This window comes from Tachypleus tridentatus, chromosome 3 (genome assembly GCF_004210375.1).
Source record: "Tachypleus tridentatus isolate NWPU-2018 chromosome 3, ASM421037v1, whole genome shotgun sequence".
NCBI lineage: Eukaryota > Metazoa > Arthropoda > Merostomata > Xiphosura > Limulidae > Tachypleus > Tachypleus tridentatus.
In genome coordinates this window covers 113,150,653-113,177,471 of record NC_134827.1, presented here as the reverse complement: position 1 = coordinate 113,177,471, position 26,819 = coordinate 113,150,653, and the positions used below count along the sequence as shown (strand labels likewise).

At 31.6% G+C, this 26,819-nt stretch overlaps 1 protein-coding gene across 1 annotated transcript in view; it reads right to left on the bottom strand.

Moving 5' to 3' along the window:
- LOC143247788 (neurobeachin-like) overlaps positions 1 to 26,819 on the bottom strand; it is a 136,474-nt gene that overhangs the window by 31,108 nt on the left and 78,547 nt on the right. The window contains 9 exon segments of the mRNA XM_076496265.1: positions 893 to 1,010; positions 11,651 to 11,787; positions 17,442 to 17,588; positions 19,995 to 20,136; positions 20,138 to 20,287; positions 20,898 to 21,006; positions 22,509 to 22,635; positions 23,044 to 23,091; positions 23,094 to 23,475. Of these exon segments, the coding sequence (XP_076352380.1) occupies positions 893 to 1,010; positions 11,651 to 11,787; positions 17,442 to 17,588; positions 19,995 to 20,136; positions 20,138 to 20,287; positions 20,898 to 21,006; positions 22,509 to 22,635; positions 23,044 to 23,091; positions 23,094 to 23,475 (1,360 nt within the window).

Sequence of the window (26,819 nt, the reverse complement as noted above, 5' to 3'; positions counted from 1 at the left end):
AACAACGACATGTTGAGTGGTTATCACTAAAGCTTATAAAATAAAATTAGAACTATGTAATAGAAGTATGTTTATTTTATCTTGCAACATTTTAATTATTTCTCCTTAGTTAGACCTAAATTGATAGTACAATGTCTAAAAGTGTAGTAAAAATCTAGCAAAAACTTTCAAATGGATGAAACAGTGTTGTAGGATTTTGTTTTATGTGCTTTAAGTAAACAAAACTTGGAGTGTCGTTATTATACGATGTGCTTTAAGTAAACAAAACTTGGAGTGTCGTTATTATATGATGTACTTTATGAAAACTTCCTTCACACATGACAAAATATTTCATAAATATGACCACTGACCCAATGTCACTAAAATTGTACTTGTCCGGAATATTTGAGTAAACTTGAAGCATCTGAAAACATAGATAAACCCATATCAAGTAGCAACTGCTACATCACTCATCAGCTCTAACAAGCAACTTGCACAAAAGTACATTTGATTAACAAGGTGGTAACACAATCAGAAAGCATGAATAAAGTTTAAATATGTGACATGCAATACATCTCTGAGAAATGGGCCTTTAAAATGGGGAATCCATTAAGTAAATGTTTAAAAAAATTATTCAGTAAAAAAACATTCATGACTCCAGAACACAATGTTAAGATATTAAAGGTCTGTCTCATGTTAAAGAAGTTTCCTAAGACTTTCCAGGTATTAAAAGCTCACACAACTTTACACATTTAAAGTTGCAATATTATCTCTGCATACTGTATTACTGTATATTATCTTGAGAGTTTTAAAATCTCATATGTTTCTAATGAATGATATTACATTAATTTCCCTATTTTTTGAATCCATAAAGAGAAAACATATTTCAAGTCTTACTCTATATCATACTCACTTCTAGAAGCCAAAAAAATTTCTACAGCATTATATTGTAGGAAATATCTCCTTGTAAAGATAGCTCGAATTTCTGAAAAATGCCATTTCCCATGGATGTTATCACAATACTTCAGTATCTGAAATAGAAAATAAACATTTATAGATTTAACCTAAATTTGTAAAAACAGTGTAATGCTTTATCCCTTGAGAAGAAAGTATACAGACAGAAGAGGGGAAAAAAGAGAGCATCACAAATAAAACAATATGGTTTCTAAATAAAACAAAATTAGGTTCTCCATCATAAGGAAAGCCATCAACTGTTGTTGGTAACACTTAACGTAAGGTGTCACTGACCCTTATCACAACTATTCACTTGTTCACAATGTTCTTACTAACACTTAACAAAATCATCTATTAATTCCTTACCCTACTTACTCCTCTGCAGAAGATTATAAATTTGAAACATTTAATCTTGTTTCATTTAATTATCTCTTAGTAGAACTAAAGTTATATTCCACACACTTTAACGCAACTTAATCTGGTATCTCAATATTATCTCTTAGTAGAACTAAAGTTATATTCCACACACTTTAACACAACTTAATCTGGTATCTCAATATTATCTCTTAGTAGAACTAAAGTTATATTCCACACACTTTAACACAACTTAATCTGGTATCTCAATATTATCTCTCAGTAAAACTAAAGTTATATTCCACACACTTTAACACAACTTAATCTGGTATCTCAATATTATCTCTCAGTAAAACTAAAGTTATATTCCACACACTTTAACACAACTTAATCTGGTATCTCAATATTATCTCTTAGTAGAACTAAAGTTATATTCCACACAACTTAATCTGGTATCTCAATATTATCTCTCAGTAAAACTAAAGTTATATTCCACACAACTTAATCTGGTATCTCAATATTATCTCTCAGTAAAACTAAAGTTATATTCCACACAACTTAATCTCGTATCTCAATATCTCTCAGTAAAACTAAAGTTATATTCCACACATCTTAATCTGGTATCTCAATATTATCTCTCAGTAAAACTAAAGTTATATTCCACACAACTTAATCTGGTATCTCAATATTATCTCTCAGTAAAACTAAAGTTATATTCCACACAACTTAATCTGGTATCTCAATATTATCTCTCAATAAAACTAAAGTTATATTCCACACACTTTAACACAACTTAATCTGGTATCTCAATATTATCTCTTAGTAGAACTAAAGTTATATTCCACACAACTTAATCTGGTATCTCAATATTATCTCTCAGTAAAAATAAAGTTATATTCCACACAACTTAATCTGGTATCTCAATATTATCTCTTAGTAGAACTAAAGTTATATTCCACACAACTTAATCTGGTATCTCAATATTATCTCTCAGTAAAACTAAAGTTATATTCCACACAACTTAATCTGGTATCTCAATATTATCTCTCAGTAAAACTAAAGTTATATTCCACACAACTTAATCTGGTATCTCAATATTATCTCTCAGTAAAACTAAAGTTATATTCCACACAACTTAATCTGGTATCTCAATATTATCTCTCAGTCAAACTAAAGTTATATTCCACACAACTTAATCTGGTATCTCAATACACTTTTATATATCATTCTGAATAAATTTACTCATTATATATTATTTTATTACAAGATACAGTTTTTACAGTAAGAAGTATTTCTTTTTATAACACTTTCAATCATTATAAAGTAGACAACATTTAATAGTAAAAAAAGATCTTAATATTTAAATCAACATTCGACAATCTAACAATCTATTAAAATTAACGTTCGACAATCTAACAGTGTATTAAAATTAACAATCGACAATCTAACAATATTTAAATCAACATTCCACAATATAACAATGTATTTAAATCAACATTCAACAACTTAACAGTGTATTTAAATCAATATTCAACATTTATAGTTCTATTTAAATCAACATTCAACATTTATAGTTCTATTTAAATCAACATTCAACAATCAGAGTATTTATACCAACATACCACAATCTAACATTATATTTAAATCAATGTTCGACCTCTAGGTGTGTATTTATATAAACATTCCACAATACAACAAAGGATTTAAATCAACATTCCACAATACAAGAGGATTTAAATCAACATTGAATAATGCAACAGTGATTAAAATCAACATTGAACAATACAACAGAGGATTTAAATCAACATTGAACAATACAAGAGAGGATTTAAATCAACATTGAACAATGCAACAGTGCATTAAAATCAACGTTCGGTAATCTAACAGTGTATTTAAATCAACATTCAACAATCTAACAGAATTTAAATCAACTTTCAACAATCTAACACAATTTAAATCAACTTTCAACAATCTAACAGTGAATTTAAATCAACATTCAATAATTTAATAGTGTATTTAAATCAACTTTCAAGAATCTAACAGTGTATTTATATAAACATTCCACAATCTAACAGTGAATTTCAATCAACATCCAACCTCTAGGTGTGTATTTATATAAATATTCCACAATAAAACAGTGAAATTAAATCAGCATTCTACAATCTGACAATGTATATGTAAAATGGCTGATTTGGGTTGAAAAATTTTTTATGTAGAGGAGCGAACAATGTTTTGACCTTCTTCAATCGTCGTCAGGTTCACAAAGAAAGAAAGAGGTAACTGACCAATAGTTGACCACATGTTTGAAGGGGGTTGTGTAACTGAGTGTAGGAATGTAGAGAGCATGCTTAGATGTTTGAATTTTCTTTTTTTAATATAGGTATAAAGGTGTTCCTTTATATTAGTTTATTTTGGGCTTAAGTTGTTGTATAAGTAGGGCTTTTTTAATTTTGCATTTGTTTAAGTTTGTTTCTTTATTTAGTATTTGGGTGTTTTCTATGGTTATGTTGTGTTTATTTGATTTACAGTGTTCGAAAACGTGTGAAGGTGACTTTTTGTGTTCTTTGAATCTGGTTTCCATTTTTCTACTTGTTTCTCCAATATAGAAGTTGTGGCAGTTATCACATTGTATTTTATAAATAATGTTGGTGTGATGTTTGTCAGTGTAGTTTTTACATAGTATAGACCTTAGTTTTGTGCCTGGTTTTCGAATAAATTTGGTATTAACTGGAATGTCATATTTTGTTACTAGTTTTTGCCAAATGTTGGTTATTTGTCTGCTGATGTCAGGAACATGTGGAAAATAGCAGTATATGGTTTCGTGATTTTTTAGTTCGTGGGATATATTTACTTTTGTTAGTTGATTATGGTTTTTGTCTAGGTGTGTGCATATAATGTTTCCTACGGTTTGTGGAGGAATCTTATTGATGTTGATGAAGTATTGTTTTATTTTGTCTAATTTGTCATTAATTTTATCTGGTGAGCATAGTTTTATGGCTGTGTTTATTTGGTTTCTCAGTATGTTGAGTTTTTGTTTTGTTTCATGTGCCAAGTCCCAAGGAATGTATAGTCCAGTAAGGGTGATTTTTCAGTGGATTTCTATACTTTTGAGGTTAAGAAATGATATATGATTGCTTTCTTCTTGTTCACATGTGAAATTAATGTTGGGATGTATAGCGTTAATGTGCTTGAAAAAATTAAGTGTGTGTTCTGTAGATCTGAATCCCGCAATCGTGTCATCTACATATCTGTACCAGTATAGTGGTGGATGCAATGCTGTGTCAATTGCTTGTGTCTCAAAATGTGTCATAAAAATATTGGCTAGAATTGGTGATACTGGGTTGCCCATTCTTAGGCCATTGTTTGTATATAGTTGTAGTTGTTGAACATGAAGTTTGTCTTCATCGTGGTGAATTCTATGAGGATTGCTAATTGGTTGCTGGGAATGACTATAGATGGGTTAGGGTCTCGGATATAGAATTCTAAGGCTATCTTGCAGGCTTCAGTGGTTGGAACTTCTGTAAAAAGGGATATAACATCAAAACTGGCCATTAAAGCTTTATGATTAAGTTGATTAAGATTAGACTTGAAAATAAAAGAGTCTTTGATGAATGAGCTGGCTGATGTTACATATTTAGAGAATGCCCATGTTATATATTTACCAAGATTGTAATTAAACGATTCATATGTGGGCATTATTGGTCGTAATGGACAATCTGTTTTATGAGGTTTGGGGATGCCGTATATTTGTGGTGTGCATGAATTGGTTTTACGAAGGTAGGAATAAAGTGTTTGTGAAATTGTGTTGGCTTTTTTCATTTTTAGTAGTATTTTGTTTAGTTGCGTTTCGTATGTCTTTGTTGGATTTTTGTGCATTGTGATAGGATATTCTTCATTTTTTGGATGTATTCATTTGTGTTCATTACGACTACACATTTACACAACCCCTTTCAAACATCCCAACATTAACATCACATGTGAACAGGAAGAAAGCAATCAAATACCATTTCTTAACTTCAAAATTACAAAAACCGATACACAATTTCAAAGAGAAATCTTCCGAAAAATCACCCATGCTGAACTATACGCTCCTTGGGATTCGGCACATGAAACAAAACAAAAACTCAACATACTAAGAAACCAAATAAACACAGCCATAAAACTATGCTCACCAGATAAAATTAATGACAAATTAGACAAAATAAAACAATACTTCATCAACATCAATAAGTTTCCTCCACTAACCATGGAAAACATTATATGCACACATCTAGACAAAAAGCAAAATCAAATAACAAAAGTAAATATATCCCACAAATTACAAAATCAGGAAACCATATACTGCTGCATACTATATATTCCTGACATCAGAAGAAAAATAACCAACATTTGGCAAAAACTAGTAACAAAATATGACATTCCAGTTAATACCAAATTCATTCAAAAACCAGGCACAAAACTAAGGTAAAAACTACACAGAAAAACACCACACTAAAATTATTTATAAAATAAAATGTGATAACTGCCACAACATCTAAAGTCATGTGAAAAATTTAGGACACCCTATGAAAGCCTGTGTATTTTTGTAACATTTTTGGATATATAAATATTTAACCTAAATTATAACAATACTGAGAGATTATAGGAATATAACTAAACATTTAAAACTGAAGAAAAGAGTTTTCAAGATCTTCTGTAAATGTCATTCTACAAAAATGCATATTCAAACTTAGGAAAAAGTTAAGACACCATACCCCCTAATAGCTAATGTTATTCCCTTTGGCTGAAATAACTGCAGTGAGATGCTTCTTGTAGCCATTTACCAGTCTCTGAAATCAGTCTGAAGGAAATTTGCCCCACTCTTCAGTGCAGAATTCTGTAGCTGTGAGATGTTTGAGGGGTTTCTTGCATGTACAGCCTGTTTCAAGTAACCCCACAGCATCTCAATGGGATTAAGATCTGGGCTTTGACTCGGCCATTCCAGGACTCTCCATTTCTTAGTTTTCAGCCAGTCCTTGGTGGATTTACTGGTATGTTTTGGGTCAATGTCGTGTTGTAAGGTCCAGTTCTGCTTCAGCTTTAATTTTCTTACAGATGGTCTCACATGATCCTCAAGCACCCTCTGATACACAGTAGAATTCATGGTGGATTCTATGATTGTGAGCTGTCCAGGTCCTGCTACAGTGAAGCAGCCCCAAACCATGACACTTCCACCTCCATGCTTCACAGATGGTATAAGGTTCTTTTCCTGGAATGCTGTATTTGGTTTACGCAAAACATGTCCCCTGTTCTGGTGTCCAAATAATTCAATTTTGGACTCATCTATCCAAAGAACATTATTCCAGAAGTCCTGATCTTTGTCTACATTCTCTCTGGCAAACTTCAGTCTGGCCTTGATGTTTCTGTTAGAGAGCAAATGTTTCCTCCTTGCACACACAAGTTACACTTGTGCAGTCTCTTTCTGATTGTAGAGGCATGCACTTTCACATCAACAATAGCCAGAGCCTGCTGTAGGTCCTGTGATGCCATTTTAGGGTTTTTGGAGACCTCTTTTAGCATCTTGCCGTCTGCTCTCGGGGTGAACTTGCTTGGACGACCAGACCTGGGCATGTTGGCAGTTGTTTTCCACTTGTTGACTATTTTCCGGACAGTGAAATGGCTGATTTCAAAATATTTTGGGATCTTTATAAATCCCTTACCAGACTCATAAGCTGCTACAATTTTCTTTCTGAAGGCCTCAGACAGCTCTTTTGCTCTCACCATGGTGCTCACTCTCACTTCAACAGTCAGGAGCACGCCAAACTAAATGTCTAAGATTTAAATAGGGCAAACTTCATTCACAATGCTGTGTAACGATCTTCTAATCACGTGCACTTGGTGTAATACACCTGTGTGTGAGTTGAGCCATTTTACGTGGGTATAAATGTTAGGGTGTCCTAACTATTTCCTCAGTTAGAATATGCATATTTGTCAAATTACATTTTACAGAAGATCTTGAAAAGTCTTTTCTTCAGTTGTAATTGTTTAGTTATACATAACCATTTATCCAAACTTGTTACATATATACACAGGTTTTTATAGAGTGTCCTAATTTTTTCACATGACTGTATATTGGAGAAACAAGTAGAGAAATGGAAATCAGATTCAAAAAGTCACCTTCACACGTTTTCAAGCACTGCAAATCAAATAAATACAACATAACTATAGAAAACACACAAATACTAAATAAAGAAACAAACATAAATGCAAAATTAAAAAAGCCCTACTTATATAACAACTCAAGCCCAAAATAACCCAATACAAAGGAACACCTTTATACCTATATTTAAAAAAAATATTTAAACATTTAAGCATGCCCTCTACATTCCTACACTCAGTTAAACAACGCCTTTCAAACATATGGTCAGCTATCGGTCAGTTATATCTTTCTTTCTTTGTGAACCTGATGATGACTGAAGAAGGTCAAAATGTTGTTTGCTCCTCTACATAAAAAATTTTCTCAACCCAAACCAGCCATTTTTACATATATATTTTTTATACAAGTGGGTTTTCTCATCATCACTGAATCAAACAGTATATTTAAATCAATGTTCGGTAATCTAAGAATGTATTTAAATCAACGTTCGGTAATCTAAGAATGTATTTAAATCAACGTTCCACAATCTAACAGTGTATTTAAATCAACGTTCCACAATCTAACAGTGTATTTAAATCAACGTTCCACAATCTAGCAGTGTATTTAAATCAACGTTCAACAATCTAGCAGTGTATTTAAATCAACGTTCAACAATCTAGCAGTGTATTTAAATCAACGTTCAACAATCTAGCAGTGTATTTAAATCAACGTTCCACAATCTAGCAGTGTATTTAAATCAACGTTCCACAATCCAACAGAGGATTTAAATCAACGTTCCACAATCCAACAGAGGATTTAAATCAACGTTCCACAATCCAACAGAGGATTTAAATCAACGTTCCACAATCCAACAGAGGATTTAAATCAACGTTCCACAATCCAACAGAGGATTTAAATCAACGTTCCACAATCCAACAGAGGATTTAAATCAACGTTCCACAATCCAACAGAGGATTTAAATCAACGTTCCACAATCCAACAGAGGATTTAAATCAACGTTCCACAATCCAACAGAGGATTTAAATCAATGTTCCATAATACAACAACGGATTTAAATTAACATTGCACAATCCAACAGTGTACTTAAATCAACTTTCAACAATCTAACAATGTATTTAAACATTCCACAATCTAACAATGTATTTAATTCAACATTTGATAATCTAACAGAGGATTTAAATCAACGTTCCACAATCCAACAGAGTATTTAAATCAACATTCCATAATACAACAAAGGATTTAAATTAACATTGCACAATCCAACAGTGTATTTAAATTAACTTTGAATAATCTAACAGTGTATTTAAATAAACTTTCAATAACCTAATAGTTTATTTAAATCAACATTCTACAATCTTTTAGTGTTAGAGTTTGATAATGTGAAACAGTTCCCTACTAAAATAGTTATTGAAACTATTAAGAAATTTATAACACAGAAAGGAACACTCGGCAAATGCACTGATTCAAAAAACACTCCACAAAACTATCAGAAATGCAGAAAGGATTAGCACAAATATAAACAGGATGTCTAGCTTCACTTTCACTCATGGTAAAATACAAACAGGATGTCCAGCTTCACTTTCACTCATGGTAAAATATAAACAGGATGTCCAGCTTCACTTTCACTCATGGTAAAATATAAACAGGATGTCTAGCTTCACTTTCACTCATGATAAAATATAAACAGGATGTCTAGCTTCACTTTCACTCATGGTAAAATATAAACAGGATGTCTAGCTTCACTTTCACTCATGGTAAAATATAAACAGGATGTCTAGCTTCACTTTCACTCATGGTAAAATATAAACAGGATGTCTAGCTTCACTTTCACTCATGGTGAAATATAAACAGGATGTCTAGCTTCAATTTCACTCATGGTAAAATATAAACAGGATGTCCAGCTTCACTTTCACTCATGGTAAAATATAAACAGGATGTCCAGCTTCACTTTCACTCATGGTAAAATATAAACAGGATGTCCAGCTTCACTTTCACTCATGGTAAAATATAAACAGATGTCCAGCTTCACTTTCACTCATGGTAAAATATAAACAGGATGTCCAGCTTCACTTTCACTCATGGTAAAATATAAACAGGATGTCCAGCTTCACTTTCACTCATGGTAAAATATAAACAGGATGTCCAGCTTCACTTTCACTCATGGTAAAATATAAACAGGATGTCTAGCTTCACTTTCACTCATGGTAAAATATAAACAGGATGTCTAGCTTCACTTTCACTCATGGTAAAATATAAACAGGATGTCTAGCTTCACTTTCACTCATGGTAAAATATAAACAGGATGTCTAGCTTCACTTTCACTCATGGTAAAATATAAACAGGATGTCCAGCTTCACTTTCACTCATGGTAAAATATAAACAGGATGTCCAGCTTCACTTTCACTCATGGTAAAATATAAACAGGATGTCCAGCTTCACTTTCACTCATGGTAAAATATAAACAGGATGTCCAGCTTCACTTTCACTCATGGTAAAATATAGACAGGATGTCTAGCTTCACTTTCACTCATTGTAAAATATAAACAGGATGTCTAGCTTCACTTTCACTCATGGTAAAATATAAACAGGATGTCCAGCTTCACTTTCACTCATGATAAAATATAAACAGGATGTCTAGCTTCACTTTCACTGATGGTAAAATATAAACAGGATGTCTAGCTTCACTTTCACTCATGGTAAAATATAAACAGGATGTCTAGCTTCACTTTCACTCATGGTAAAATATAAACAGGATGTCTAGCTTCACTTTCACTCATGGTAAAATATAAACAGGATGTCTAGCTTCACTTTCACTCATGGTAAAATATAAACAGGATGTCTAGCTTCACTTTCACTCATGGTAAAATATAAACAGGATGTCTAGCTTCACTTTCACTCATGGTATGAGAAACATATGTAGAATATATAGAACTTTTGTTTATCAGTAACTACAAACATTTCTAACATTGAAATACATTGTGGAATGTAGATTTAAGTACTAAAACTGTGTTTACCGTTAAAACTTGTATACTTGAACACGATTACACCAGTGACTGAAGCATTGTATGTGTTCTACACAAAAAGTTTCCTGACTGTGAAATAATTAAAAGATTTTTGTTATTTTCTATCCAGCTAAAAGTAAATAAAATTCATTTCTACCATCCTGTATTCTGTTTTAAACAAGTATAAAAGATACCTGTATCATGTTAAATTAATGGTTACCTTATTATTAACAGGTATAACAGATATCTGTATTTGGTTAAATTAATGGTTACTTTATTATTAACTATATTATTATTAATATTTTTATCAAACACTCATAGCTCTGTGAGATATAAAAATTTAAAACATCAGTGAAAATTATAAAGTGAAAACAACTTTACTGATCTAGATGATCACCAGCAATTAAAGTTATAGCTGTAAACATCACAGTTCGTATCACTAAACTAATAATATCCAAATAAGTCTTTCATTTACTTCAGCCTGATGTACTCAAGTTTAAAACCATGAACTACTAACCCTATACGAGAAGAACATTACACTTAATGATATTGAAAACTTTTTCTGACTGTCAAATACAACACATTCAACAGTTAAAAGTAAGATCAATCTTCTTAAGTGCAAATCTCAACTTAACCTGTTATAATCTCATTGGACACGACTCAAAAATAATTATTCTTACATAACACTATGTTTTGAAGTGTAATGAATAATTACACACAAACTAATTAAAAAATGAAGAAAGCATGAAAATTATAATGAACTAAATAAATAATTAAAAGAAATAAAAATAACTTTCAAACAGACCTGGTCTCCTAACTTTCAAACAGACCTGGTCTCCTTGTCCATTTTTATTCAGAAGGAGACAAAGTTTAACTTTCTCCTTCTCTTTTTGGTTTTCTTTACTTGTATTTTTATTTTCTAACACTGGCTTCACCTGTTTTCACTTTATTCATATTTTCTGGCCACAACTTCTGACTTGTACTATTTATTAACACAGATAACTTCTGCTTTTTAACTTTTGTCTTCTTTTTTTGTCAATATTCTTTACTATTCTTCTAAAAGATTGTTTTTACATTTATCCTGTGACAATTAGAACACTAAACTTCAAAATGTATTCAAACAGTAAATCTACATGAAATAAAATTATTACAACTCTTGTACTGTCTGTCCTACCTCTTGGATGACACCTATTTAAAATTACAACTCTTGTATTGTCTGCCCTACCTCTTGGTTGACCTTTTTATAACATGGATGTTCATCATCACAGTCAAAGAAAACCTCAGTATGTGTAATAGACACATTACCAGGAAGTTCCATACCAGGAGTTATGAGTTTACATCTTGTAACCAAGGTAACTTGTCCTACAAAAAAAGATAGTGAATTAATGACCCAACATCATCTAACCAGGATATTAAGAATGTTTGTTTAATGTATTCATCATGAGAAAATATACAGGTTACACCTCACTGTACTGAACAATCTTTGAGTGATGTCGAGAAAACCCACTTTTAGAGAAATATATATGCAAAAACCTTGTTCGCTCTTTTAGGTAAAATATTTTCTCAACCCAAACGAGCCATTTCTGCATATATATCAAACAATCTTTAACCATATTTTCATTCTATTTTCAGATCATATATCAATAATGCAGAGAAACAAAGCAATTACAAATTAACAATGACTTAAAAGATAGTACAAGAAAACATACTGTTCTCAATTTTGTTGGTTGGTTGATTGATTTAGCGTTTTATGGCAAAAATTAACTATGCTATCTACACCAAACATCCAGTTCAAAGTTAAAATTAAAGTAAAATTAATAAAATTCATAAAAGGAAATTAAGGTAAAACAAAACAAAGTTTAAAAAACATAAATATCATAAAACCAATGTTTACATCTAGTCTACAGCTGTAAAAGAAAAACTACAGTAATACAAGTTGTAAAGGACTTTCTGTAGCACAATTGAAAGAAGACTAACAGGTAAGTACAAACACCACCGTCAGTCACCTGAAGTTGGCCTTTCTAGTCCTGGTTCCAAGTTATTTAACATTATGGCCATTTTCAAAAAGTAATAAAAGTTTTAAAAGACTTATTTCAAAATTTTAATAATAACTCATGTTTAGATCCCAGAGAATAGAACCTTCCCTGGGAAGTCCCCTAACCACGTACAGGAATCCATACTGAGGGGTCTCAGTTTTGTAAAACATTCTTAACATTTATTTGTGTTTAACAGTTAACAATCAGAACAAATCAATTAACAAGTATTAAAACAATCATAAAGGTATGAGAAGTGTATAGCCACACCATAAAGCTATAAGTGTATGGTCACAACATTACAGCCACTGAATCAGCTGACTACAGTAAATTACTGTATTTCTAAAGAAACACGTGTATGGAAAAGAGTTTCAGTTCAAACACTATGTCAGAAGACAAAGAAAATCTAAAAATTGTTTTGACAAATGTAGAGTAGAATAGCACAGAGTTAGATAGAGTTGGATAACACAGAGTTGAATAAAATACAAAGGATGACATAGAGAGGATAACACAGAGTTGGATAATATAGAGTTGGCCACCACATGGAAACCACATCTAACCAAACCATTAGCACAGACTAAAATAATAATCAACTGACTGGCCACCATATGAAAACCATATCTAACCCAACTGATACTGCAGACCAAAATAATATTCAACTGTCTGGCCACCACATGAAAACCACATATAACCAAACCATTAGCACATACTAAAATAATAATCAACTGACTGGCCACCACATGGAAACCACATCTAACCCAACTGATAGCACAAACTAAAATAATATTCAACTGACTGGCTACCACAACTTCTCAACGAACTTCTTAAAGAACTTGAAACCTGAACAAGCAAGTAACATTTCACTACAGCATTGTCCCAAATATCTGTGATGTACTTAAAAGTCACAAGCAAGATTACCAACTCCATTCTCAATATTAACAACACAGATGTAACCCCTTAATATATCTTGTAGATACAATCATTATTACTAGTAAAACAATATCACTTTAAGAACTCTGTCCATTTTGTAGAGATTACAAAAACAACCACAATAATAATGATAAAATTAGATGTATCCAACTTCTCTTCAATACATCACAAATAACTCCACCAACAGTTTGAAAATGGCACACAATCACCATAATTACAGAACTTGTAATCTCCTATATCAAAATAATCAACCTACTACCAATAAGAAGATAAACTACAAACAACAAGTAGACCTACCTGTGGGCTCACCTCTGTCATCAAAATTTCATAACTTCAGTTTGAATATAATGACATTACAAAAATAATGACCTGAAAACAGGATATGGCTAAGAAATGTTGATGTATTTGTAACATGACCACACTAAAGATAAAAAACACTTGAACAGACAATATTTACTGCCATAATATGCAAGAAGATAACCAGTATTCATTCCTAGATGTACTGTTTACAAAATAACTTGTAAACTGTAGGAAACCTACAGGTTCTGGTAACAACCTTGATTTTAACATCCATTCTAGACATAATTGTTATCAAATAACTCATACACCAGAGGAAACATACAAGTACTGGTAAGGACCTTGACTTTAAAATCCATTCCTGGACATAATTGTTATCAAATAATTCATACACCAGAGGAAACCTACAAGTGCTGGTAAAGACCTTGACTTTAAAATCCATTCTAGACATAATTGTTATCAAATAACTCATACACCAGAGGAAACCTACAAGTGCTGGTAAAGACCTTGACTTTAACATCCATTCTAGACATAATTGTTATCAAATAATTCATACACCAGAGGAAACCTACAAGTGCTGGTAAAGACCTTGACTCTAACATCCATTCTAAACATAATGGTAATCAAATAATTCATACACCAGAGGAAACCTACAAGTACTGGTAAAGACCTTGACTTTAACATCCATTCTAGACATAATTGTTATCAAATAATTCATACACCAGAGGAAACCTACAAGTGCTGGTAAAGACCTTGACTTTAAAATCCATTCCTGGACATAATTGTTATCAAATAACTCATACACCAGAGGAAACCTACAAGTACTGGTAAAGACCTTGACTTTAACATCCATTCTAGACATAATTGTTATCAAATAATTCATACACCAGAGGAAACCTACAAGTGCTGGTAAAGACCTTGACTTTAAAATCCATTCCTGGACATAATTGTTATCAAATAACTCATACACCAGAGGAAACCTACAAGTACTGGTAAAGACCTTGACTTTAACATCCATTCTAGACATAATTGTTATCAAATAATTCATACACCAGAGGAAACCTACAAGTACTGGTAAAGACCTTGACTTTAAAATCCATTCTAGACATAATTGTTATCAAATAATTCATACACCAGAGGAAACCTACAAGTGCTGGTAAAGACCTTGACTCTAACATCCATTCTAAACATAATGGTAATCAAATAATTCATACACCAGAGGAAACCTACAAGTACTGGTAAAGACCTTGACTTTAAAATCCATTCCTGGACATAATTGTTATCAAATAACTCATACACCAGAGGAAACCTACAAGTACTGGTAAAGACCTTGACTTTAACATCCATTCTAGACATAATTGTTATCAAATAATTCATACACCAGAGGAAACCTACAAGTGCTGGTAAAGACCTTGACTTTAAAATCCATTCCTGGACATAATTGTTATCAAATAACTCATACACCAGAGGAAACCTACAAGTACTGGTAAAGACCTTGACTTTAACATCCATTCTAGACATAATTGTTATCAAATAATTCATACACCAGAGGAAACCTACAAGTACTGGTAAAGACCTTGACTTTAAAATCCATTCTAGACATAATTGTTATCAAATAATTCATACACCAGAGGAAACCTACAAGTGCTGGTAAAGACCTTGACTCTAACATCCATTCTAAACATAATGGTAATCAAATAATTCATACACCAGAGGAAACCTACAAGTACTGGTAAAGACCTTGACTTTAAAATCCATTCTAGACATAACTGTTATCAAATAACTCATACACCAGAGGAAACCTACAAGTACTGGTAAAGACCTTGACTTTAAAATCCATTCTAAACATAATTGTTATCAAATAATTCATACACCAGAGGAAACCTACAAGTACTGGTAAAGACCTTGACTTTAAAATCCATTCTAAACATAATTGTTATCAAATAATTCATACACCAGAGGAAACCTACAAGTACTGGTAAAGACCTTGACTTTAAAATCCATTCTAAACATAATTGTTATCAAATAATTCATACACCAGAGGAAACCTACAAGTACTGGTAAAGACCTTGACTTTAAAATCCATTCTAAACATAATGGTAATCAAATAATTCATACACCAGAGGAAACCTACAAGTACTGGTAAAGACCTTGACTTTAAAATCCATTCTAGACATAATTGTTATCAAATAATTCATACACCAGAGGAAACCTACAAGTACTGGTAAAGACCTTGACTTTAAAATCCATTCCTAGACATAATTGTTATCAAATAATTCATACACCAGAGGAAACCTACAAGTACTGGTAAAGACCTTGACTCTAACATCCATTCTAGACATAATTGTTATCAAATAATTCATACACCAGAGGAAACCTACAAGTACTGGTAAAGACCTTGACTTTAAAATCCATTCTAGACATAATGGTAATCAAATAACTCATACAATGAAGGAAACCTACAGGTACTGGTAAAGACCTCAAGTACAATACAAAACTTCAAAGAGTTTCAAAATGAGATTCACAAACCAGCCACCTTCAGGAATCAACAAGATTTGTATTACAAAAGATTCTGTTAAAAATTACAAAGGAATAAAAACATCACTATGACTTTCTTGACAGAGAAAACCCAGAATAAACACCAGGAACAAGTCGTAAGATGGTTGGAAAAACACAACCAAAAACTTTCTTAAAAGCACAAAGGAAAAACAGTACTTAGAAGTCACAATACAATACTAACCCACCTAAAGACCTATGTAAATGGACTCCAATACACTGAATAAAGAAAAATTAGAATTCAGAAAAACAAAGATTATATATAATAACAATTACTTTGAATTAATCCATCTTGTCACAGAATACAATAAATTAGAATGATACTAAAAAGCTGAGATATGAACCACATACAATAAAAGATAAAAATGGCTTCCAACTAATAACACTCAGTGAACGTAACATAGATGCCAGTTAAAACTGAAATACATTTGTTAATTCAAGTCCTAATACAAACACCCTTGTTGAGTAACAAAGCACACCCTGCCCTCTACATTTATAGTAGTTGAAACTCAAGATAAAATATCTAATCAATATTCACTAATCAAGGGAAAATGTCTCTACCTAATTAATAATTAAGCTTATGTGGCTGTGTAGAATAGTAACCGTATCAATTACCACAACATTAATAGAAGTACTTCATTTTAAATCTTATCCAACTGACACATGGTGGAAGAGAGTCAGAAAAACTAGAATATATCATTAAGATTGAATTCCAAAAATCAAAGATAATCAATAGCAAGTAAACTAAGCCAGATACACCATGAATTAAGATACTGAACCCCAGTTCAATTTATAAAAATACTAGTAGGGTATTTCCATGATAAATCTTTAAGATATAATTTGGAACATAATAAATCCATTTAAGATTATACACCAATTAAACCACAGATGTAATAGTATTTAGTCAAGAGTAGTACCTAACATTTCGTGAAACAGTTGTATTTTGCCTGACACTGCATGTGTAAGTGGACTGCTTCAGAACCATAAATTGAGTAGAGATGTCCAGGTAAGTGGAAACTGATTATGTTACAGTGTTAAGAAGATTGAAGCTTCTAAGAAAAACATTGAACATATTAACACAATTAGAGTGGACACCTGTGAGAATATGCTACAGCAATTATCAAAACAATATGAAGTTTAAAATACCATAAAACAAGAAATTTATACAGGTTAAAATGTTTGCTAATCTACCTCACCAACCTTGTAATTCAGCTTCTGACTCATGTTCCTTATCATCCCACAACTCCATGTCTGTTTCATTCCCTTGAAGTTGTTGGTGTAGTTTACATTTTGTAGGAATGGACAAACTGTTAAGATCCTTGTCTTGTCCAATGTACTCTAATGAGCCTAAGAAGACAAAAAAAACATTTCTTTAGATCCTTGTATTATCCAATATTATTACATGACACAGTAGTGTTTGATACTTTTGAAATGCTATTATTAGATGACACAGCAGTGTTTGATACTATTGAAACTATTATTACACGACACAGCAGTGTTTGATACTATTGAAACTATTATTACATGACACAGCAGTGTTTGATACTATTGAAACTATTATTACATGACACAGCAGTGTTTGATACTATTGAAACTATTATTACATGACGCAGTAGTGTTTAATACTATTGAAACTATTATTACATAACACAGCAGTGTTTGATACTATTGAAACTATTATTACATGACACAGTAGTGTTTGATACTATTGAAACTATTATTACATGACACAGTAGTGTTTGATACTATTGAAACTATTATTACATGACACAGTAGTGTTTGATACTATTGAAACTATTATTACATGACACAGTAGTGTTTGATACTATTGAAACTATTATTACATGACACAGCAGTGTTTGATACTACTGAAACTATTATTACATAACACAGCAGTGTTTGATACTATTGAAACTATTATTACATGACACAGTAGTGTTTGATACTATTGAAACTATTATTACATGACACAGCAGTGTTTGATACTATTGAAACTATTATTACATGACACAGCAGTGTTTGATACTATTGAAACTATTATTACATGACACAGCAGTGTTTGATACTATTGAAACTATTATTACATGACACAGCAGTGTTTGATACTATTGAAACTATTATTACATGACACAGCAGTGTTTGATACTATTGAAACTATTATTACATGACACAGTAGTGTTTGATACTATTGAAACTATTATTACATGACACAGTAGTGTTTGATACTATTGAAACTATTATTACATGACACAACAGTGTTTGATACTACTGAAACTATTATTACATGACACAGTAGTGTTTGATACTATTGAAACTATTATTACATGACACAGTAGTGTTTGATACTATTGAAACTATTATTACATGACACAGTAGTGTTTGATACTATTGAAACTATTATTACATGACACAGTAGTGTTTGATACTATTGAAACTATTATTACACGACACAGTAGTGTTTGATACTATTGAAACTATTATTACACGACACAGCAATGTTTGATACTATTGAAACTATTATTACACGACACAGCAGTGTTTGATACTATTGAAACTATTATTACACGACACAGCAGTGTTTGATACTATTGAAACTATTATTACACGACACAGCAGTGTTTGATACTATTGAAACTATTATTACATGACGCAGTAGTGTTTAATACTATTGAAACTATTATTACATGACACAGTAGTGTTTGATACTATTGAAACTATTATTACATGACACAGTAGTGTTTGATACTATTGAAACTATTATTACATGACACAGTAGTGTTTGATACTATTGAAACTATTATTACATGGCACAACAGTGTTTGATACTATTGAAACTATTATTACATGACACAGTAGTGTTTGATACTATTGAAACTATTATTACATGACACAGTAGTGTTTGATACTATTGAAACTATTATTACATGACACAGCAGTGTTTGATACTATTGAAACTATTATTACATAACAGAGTAGTGTTTGATACTATTGAAACTATTATTACATGATACAATAGTGTCTGGTACTTTTAAAACACTATTATTACATGACACAGTAGTGTTTGGTACTTTTAAAACACTATTACATGACACAGTAGTGTTTGATACTTTTTAAACACTATTATTACATGATACAATAGTGTCTGGTACTTTTAAAACGCTATTATTACATGATACAATAGTGTCTGGTACTTTTAAAACACTTATTACATGATACAATAGTGTCTGATACTTTTAAAACACTATTATTACATGATACAATAGTGTCTGGTACTTTTAAGACACTATTATTACATAATACAATAATGTCTGGTACTTTTAAAACACTTCTGTATCATGTAATAATTAAAAGTATCAAACACCACTGTATATAATTTACCTAAATATACTGGTTTTATAAGATACATCTACTGAACAATATTATTTAGTTCTATTCCACATATCAGTTACTATACTATAGTACCTATAACAGCATTTCATAACTCTGAAGAAGTGGTATTTTATTAGTGCTGTTATAATATTCAACAATAAATTGTAGCATAATAACACTGGAACAAGTTGGAGAATTTTGCGTGTTAAAACAATAAGCAGTCACCTAAAAATAACTTTGTTGTATAAGTAGTTTTATTACATATTTTCTGTATATCAATAAGCCATGCAACAATACCGTTTTGCTCAGTATCACTATGTTCCAACTAACTTCCTTCCTAGTGATCAAAGCTACCTATGTATTCTTCAATCTATGTTTTCTTACCTTTGTCTTCTGTAGTTTTCAGTGTAGCTTCTGGGTGGCTAGACCCGAGACTGTTGTGCACCAATCGTTTTCGCCGTCGCCCATCATCCTCCCACGAATCTAGTTTCAGAAACTCGCGGAAGGTGAGCCCCCCACCTACTACTCCAAGGTCCCAGCTTGTTGGTCATCAAGTTCAGTAGTTTCTCCAATAAACGATTAGCTAACAAACTATCTCTCCGTCGGGCTGCAGCAATCAAGTGGCCACACATCTTTTCTTCTTCTCTTCTGTCCAAAGTAACTTGTTCACATAGTGACTGAATTGTGAGAGAAAAACAGAGCAGTCAAAGTAAAGCAAAAGAACTTTGCACAAACTATATTTATAAATCCATTTTCAAAGAGCTCTTTTATCACATGAATCAAGGTATAGAAGAAAATATATAAAAAAAAGTAAAATTCAGTAGAGAAAAGAAGATCAATATAAGTTATGAACCTTCTGTTAATAAAGACTTACAACATCAAAATACAAAAAGAAAGCTGTTTATAAGAAAGGAAAACCAAATTGTATGAAAACAGTAATGTTAAAATTGTTTTTAAAGTTTTATGTTTTGTCTTTCTACCCCTTGAAAGAGAATACATAAAGTTATACATTTTAAAATACTCTGAAAACAATTTAATTCTGAGGTTCAACTTATTAGCCAATCAATTATAAAATATCACAATAAATTAATGTTGAGCTTGAGTTGAATGGAAAAACATGAGAGACGTGCTTTTAGTAATTACCAAGAGAGAGTTGTAGCAGTAGATTAGGCAAGTAAAGCAGTCACTCTTTCAAGTCATGACAAATATTAGCTTTCATTTCTTCAGAAAACTTCCAATTGTATCTATACAGGAACTGCCTGTTACTTTTCTACATCTAATACTTACCTCAAATTCTCCATGTTTCAACACATCATCTGCTCTCATCCGGTTCAGTATGAACTCTGCTTCCTTAGCAACTCGGACTGTGTGATCCTTCATCGAGTGAGAAAGTAACCTGCAAACCAAACAATACAAACAACTAACAAACAGAGAACAAATTAATAAAAGTTGTCAGAAGAGAAATAGCATCTGACATTAGTATCATTAAAGAATTTCACAAATGATTTATGATCATTAACAAAGCCAGCGTCATAAAAACCCTAAGACATATGCACATAACCAATGATAATTAATAGGTTGTAAAAGAGAATAAACCGAAACTATGTTTGCCACCTAGTGGCAAATTTAAAACTGCAAAAAATGTTTTCATTTAAATGCACAGTAATACAAGAAACTCCATCCTAATCTACCACAGTTTTTTAATATTTCTATAACTATCTATAAGCAAGAACACTTGCTATGATTAACAAAGAAAGTGCAACATTCTATAATGTTCTGTCACATATTACGCCTAACGATTTTCATCATTTAAGCATTTACACACATTAAACACATTGATACAGACTTCTCTTTACATAAACACTTCCATCCAAAAAACAATTCACTGTTTGTTAAAAACTTTTGTGCAGTAACTGGAGTAAAGTGGAGTAATGAAATACCTATTTCAATCTTGTATTAACAACCTAGTGATTTAACAAACTCACGTAGTCACCACATACCACTTGTTTTCATAGAGATCCATAATCTTGTACCAACAATCTACTGATTTAATACAGTCATGTAGTCACCACATACCACTTGTTTTTATAAACAGATCCATAATCTTGTACTAACAACCTACTGATTTAACAGTCACGTAGTCACAACATACTACTTGTTTTTATAAAGATCTATAATCTTGTACTAACAATCTACTGATTTAATACAGTCACATAGTCACTACATACTACTTGTTTTTATAAAGATCTATAATCTTACACTAACAATCTACTGATTTAATACAGTCACATAGTCACCACATACTACTTGTTTTTATAAACAGATCCATAATCTTGTACTAACAATCTACTGATTTAATACAGTCACATAGTCACCATATACTACTTGTTTTTATAAAGATCTATAATCTTGTACTAACAATCTACTGATTTAATACAGTCACATAGTCACCACATACTTGTTTTTATAAACAGATCTATAATCTTACACTAACAATCTACTGAGTTAACAGAGTCATTTGATGAATAATTTACTATTTTTATAAGCCATGATCAACTGACTTTCTTACAAGCAGTCACAAAATCATAATGATAAAATATTACATTATGTAAGTACATGTCAGTTACACAACCCAAAACTGCAATCACTTGGAATCATTCATTTAGTAAGTCTAAATTACTAATTCTACTAAAAACATTTGCATTCTCTCATGTACTACTTTTATAAATGCTAGTTCTACTAAAACACTTGTGTTCCTTGATGTACTTCTATAAATGCTAATCCAACTAAAACACTTGCCTTCTTTGATCTACTTCTATAAATGTTAATCGTACTAAAAACACCTACATTTCTTCATTTACTAGTTGTATAAATAATAGTCCTACTAAAGATACTTGCCTTCCTTCATTTACCAGTTCTATAAACGCTAGTCCTGCATGTTTTTGCAGAGAATTTTGCCATTCCTGAGAACACAACAGCATTACTAGTTCTACAACTGAGGAACTGTTTTTAAATGTAACCAAACCTGAAAAGAAAGCAAAAACCTATGTACCAGAATAGTCTTTTTCACTGTATTTTCATAAAATATACACAAACTTAAAGTGAGTACTAATTTTCTCATCTATATGTTTAAAATTATCAAAGTTAATTACATGTAATTTAAACACTGGTCAAAGTGACAAAAAAAAATGTTCACAATTGAGGTAAAATTGGCCAAAAACCAAAACTTGGTGTTTTATAAATACATTTGTACTAATGTTCCTTTTGGATTTCTGAGAACTTAACAAAAGATAAAAAAACAAAGAATTACAAATAACTTTGAGTTGTGAATATTAAGATTCAAAAAATGTCTATTTTCATTTTTTAAGAGAACAAATTATTGTTTGTTACACAACAAATCACAGCTCCCAACAAAAATTAAATGGAATCTTACCTTTACCCTCAATCAGCAGGTCTTGTCCATGAGAACCAATCAGGGTTTTGACAAGAAAGATGAAAAATCCACCATGATATCTTTGAGAAGAGGACAAACTCCTCCAAGGGCTTTCTCTAACTTCTGAGTGATGAGGGCTTCTCGAGAAGAAGGAAGAGGTATATTCAAAGGCCCTGGAGCCTTCCACGTAGTTAATGGAAGAGCCTCTGGGCGACCATTTGATGGTAAACTACCATTAACCTCCTTAGATGGTAAATTTTCAGTAGTTGAGCTGGGCCTGTTCCCTTGAACATTTTGGTGTTCAATCACTGCTAACTTCCCAACATCATTTTTGTGATGTGCCTCAGTGTTTATATGAGATTCAGCAGATGATGATTTAGTGCACTCGTCCACAGAGTTATTGAAATCTCCAGAGTGACCACAATTAGACACCTAAGATTCAAAGTAACTATCACAAACAGAGTCCACAGTTTCTTGAGGAAATTTGTTGATGTTGATGAAGTGTTGTTTTATTATGTTGATTTCATCATTAATTTTATCAGATGAGCATAGTTTTGTGGCTGTGTTTTTATTTGGTTTCTTAATATGTTGAGTTTTTGTTTTGTTTCATGTGCTGAGTTCCAGGGAATGTATGGTCCAGTGTGGGTGATTTTTTTCAGTGGATTTCTGTTGTGAATTGTGTATTGGTTCTTGTAATACTGAGGTTGAGAAATGCTATTTGGTTAGGTTTTTTTTTTCTTGTTCACAGAAGAACTTATTGTTTGGGTTTATGGAGTTAACATGGTTGAACAACTAAGTGTGTGTTCTGTAGATGTGAATCCAGCAATTGTATTGTCAACATATCTGTACCAGTATAGTGGCAGGTGTAAGGCTGAATTAAGCACTTGAAATTCAGTCTGTGTAATAAAAATATTGGCTAGAACCGATGACACGAGATTGCCCATACTTAGACCATTTATTTCTAGGTGGTTTTGATCATATAACATAAAGTTAGTTTTGGTGGTAGTGAATTCTATAAGGGTTGCTAACTGGTTGCTGAGGATGTATATCAATGGGTTGGGGTCTCAGATATAAAGTTCTGAAGCTATCTTGCAAAATACAATTGTTGGGACATTAAGTCTTTATGATTAGTTGATAAAGAATAGATTTAAAGTTAAAAGAGTCTTTAAAAAGTAGCTGGCAATTTGTTTAATTGGTTTTCATTTATTTTTGTTGGATTTGTGTTTAGTAGTTTAAATTTGTTTCTATCTGATAAGATGTTCATTTTTGAATGTATTCATTTGTGTTCATTACAACTATAGAACTGCCATTATCTACTTTTAGAATTTTGATGTTGTTGTCTTGTTTTAGATTGTTTATAGAATTAATATCTTTCCACATGAAGTTGTTTTTTTAGTTTTCATTTCTGTGAAATTATGTTGATGGTTTTGCCTGAAAATTCTTTGAAAAAGTTGTTTACGATACTGTTTTGAGGTGTTTTGGGGAAATATATATTTTCAGTCTACTTGGAAAGCTAGGTTGTTGGTTATTGTCTTTTTTCTGGTGGCTGTTTTCCATTGTTTTGTTGGTATTTTCGGTTTGTGTAGAATGGATCACTAGTCTTCTAGCTTAGTCTTTCATTTTGATGGATGGGATATTTCTTAGTGTTACTACAAAGTTGAGTCCTTAGTTGAGCAAATTTATTTTCTCATTACTTAATTGTCAGTTGGACCTTTTAATTATGAGGTTGGTTGATGGTTCAAAATGTTGGTGTCTATTTTGTTGTTGGCACCATAGTTTATCCAGTTTTTTGTTGTGGTAGATCTTCTTTTCTTTGTAATTCTTACTGTTGATTTATGTTGCACTCTATGAATCCATAAATGTCTGATTGAATGCAGCAGGCCAGTTGATGGTCTAAACTTGTTTTTTTGTTTCTGCAAGTCATCTAGTTCTTTGTATTTTGAGTTAAACATAATTTTAGTAGTTTTTCTATAAAATATGGATAATGTTTGTATACTGGTTAGAATTTGTGGATACTTTTACCTTCACAAAATTAGAGACCAGTTTCTCCTATCGGCACTGTTGGGTGTCATTTCTTCTATTAATAATATTTTGGTTAAAGTTTCTTAGTTTCCTTAAAATTACATGAGCATGTATGTTTAACAATGTTGTAATCTAGGAGAGTTTAGGCATAAAGGAGTTTAAACAGATAATACCACACAAATTAATACTACAGACTTACACTTCTCATGTTATCGCTGTGGTGAAGTAATTCATAATGATGAGAAACCCGTTTGAAATGTATTCTCAAGACAGTTGGTATAGGTATTAGGTCATCTTCACATTAACAAAAAAAAGAGTTTGCAACTGACTGTTGCTTGGTGCACGTCAGGAACAAAAGTGTAAATGTTTACGAGATTGTAGTGGGCGCTGCAATTAGATGTTAGTATATTAATTAGTATAGATATGAAGGTGTTCCTTTATATTGGTTTAATTTTAGTTTTAGTTGCTGCATAAGGAGGGCTACTTTGATTTTGCATTTGTTTATGTGTATTTCCCTAGTTAGTATCTTAGTGTTTTCCATGATTATGTTGTGTTTATTTGATTTGCAATATTTAAAAACATGTGAAGGTGTTCTTTGAATCTAGTTTTCATATTTCTGTTTGTTTCTCCAATATATAAATCCTGGCAGTTGTTACATTGTATTTTATAAATAATGTTGGTGTTCTGTTTGTCAGTGTAGTTTTTACATAATATGAACTTTAGTTTTGTACCTGGTTTTTGAACAAATTTAGTGTTTACTGGAATGTTGTTTTGTTATACGTTTTTCCAAATGTTGGTTATTTCTTTCTTGATGTCTGGAATATATGGTATTTATCAGTGTAAGGTTTTGTAGTTTGTTGTATCTTTAGATTTACTATTGATTGTTTGTCGTTGATCTAGGTGTGTGTGTGTGTGTAATTTTTTCTATGTTTTTTGGAGGAAATTTGTTGATGTTGATGAAGTGTTGTTTTACTTTGTTGATTTCATCATTAATTTTATTGGATGAGCATAGCTTTGTGGCCATTTATTTGTAGGTAGTTTTGGTTATTCAACACAGTTATTTTTGGAGGTAAGTTCTATAAGGGTTGCTAATTGGTTGCAGTTTGGGGTCTTGGATATATATCCAGAGAAAAACCACCCATACTGGACTATACATTCCATGGGACTCAAGCACATGAAAAACAAAAACTTAACATATTAAAAAAACAAACAAACAGCCACAAAGCTATGCTCACCCAATAAAATTAATGATGAAATCAACATAATAAAGCAACACTTCATCAACATCAACAAATTTCCTCCAAAAACTGTTGAAAAACATTACATACACACACACCTAGATCAACAACAAACAAACAATAATAAATCCCACGATACATCAAACTACAAAACCTTACACTGATGAATACCATATATTCCCAACATCAGAAGAAAATAACCAACATTTGGAAAAACTTATAACAAAACACAACATTCCAGCACACACCATATTTATTTAAAAACCATATACAGAGCTAAAGTCTATACTATTTAAAAACTACACTGATAAACACAAGAACAACATTACTTATAAAATAAAACAACTGTCACGACTTATATATTGGAGAAACAAGCAGGAAAATGAAAACTAGATTCAAAAAACACAAAAAAACACTTTCACATGTTTTTGAACACTGCAAATCAAATAAACACAACATAACCATAGAAAACAACCAGATACTAAGTAAGGAAACAAATATAAACAAATACAAAAT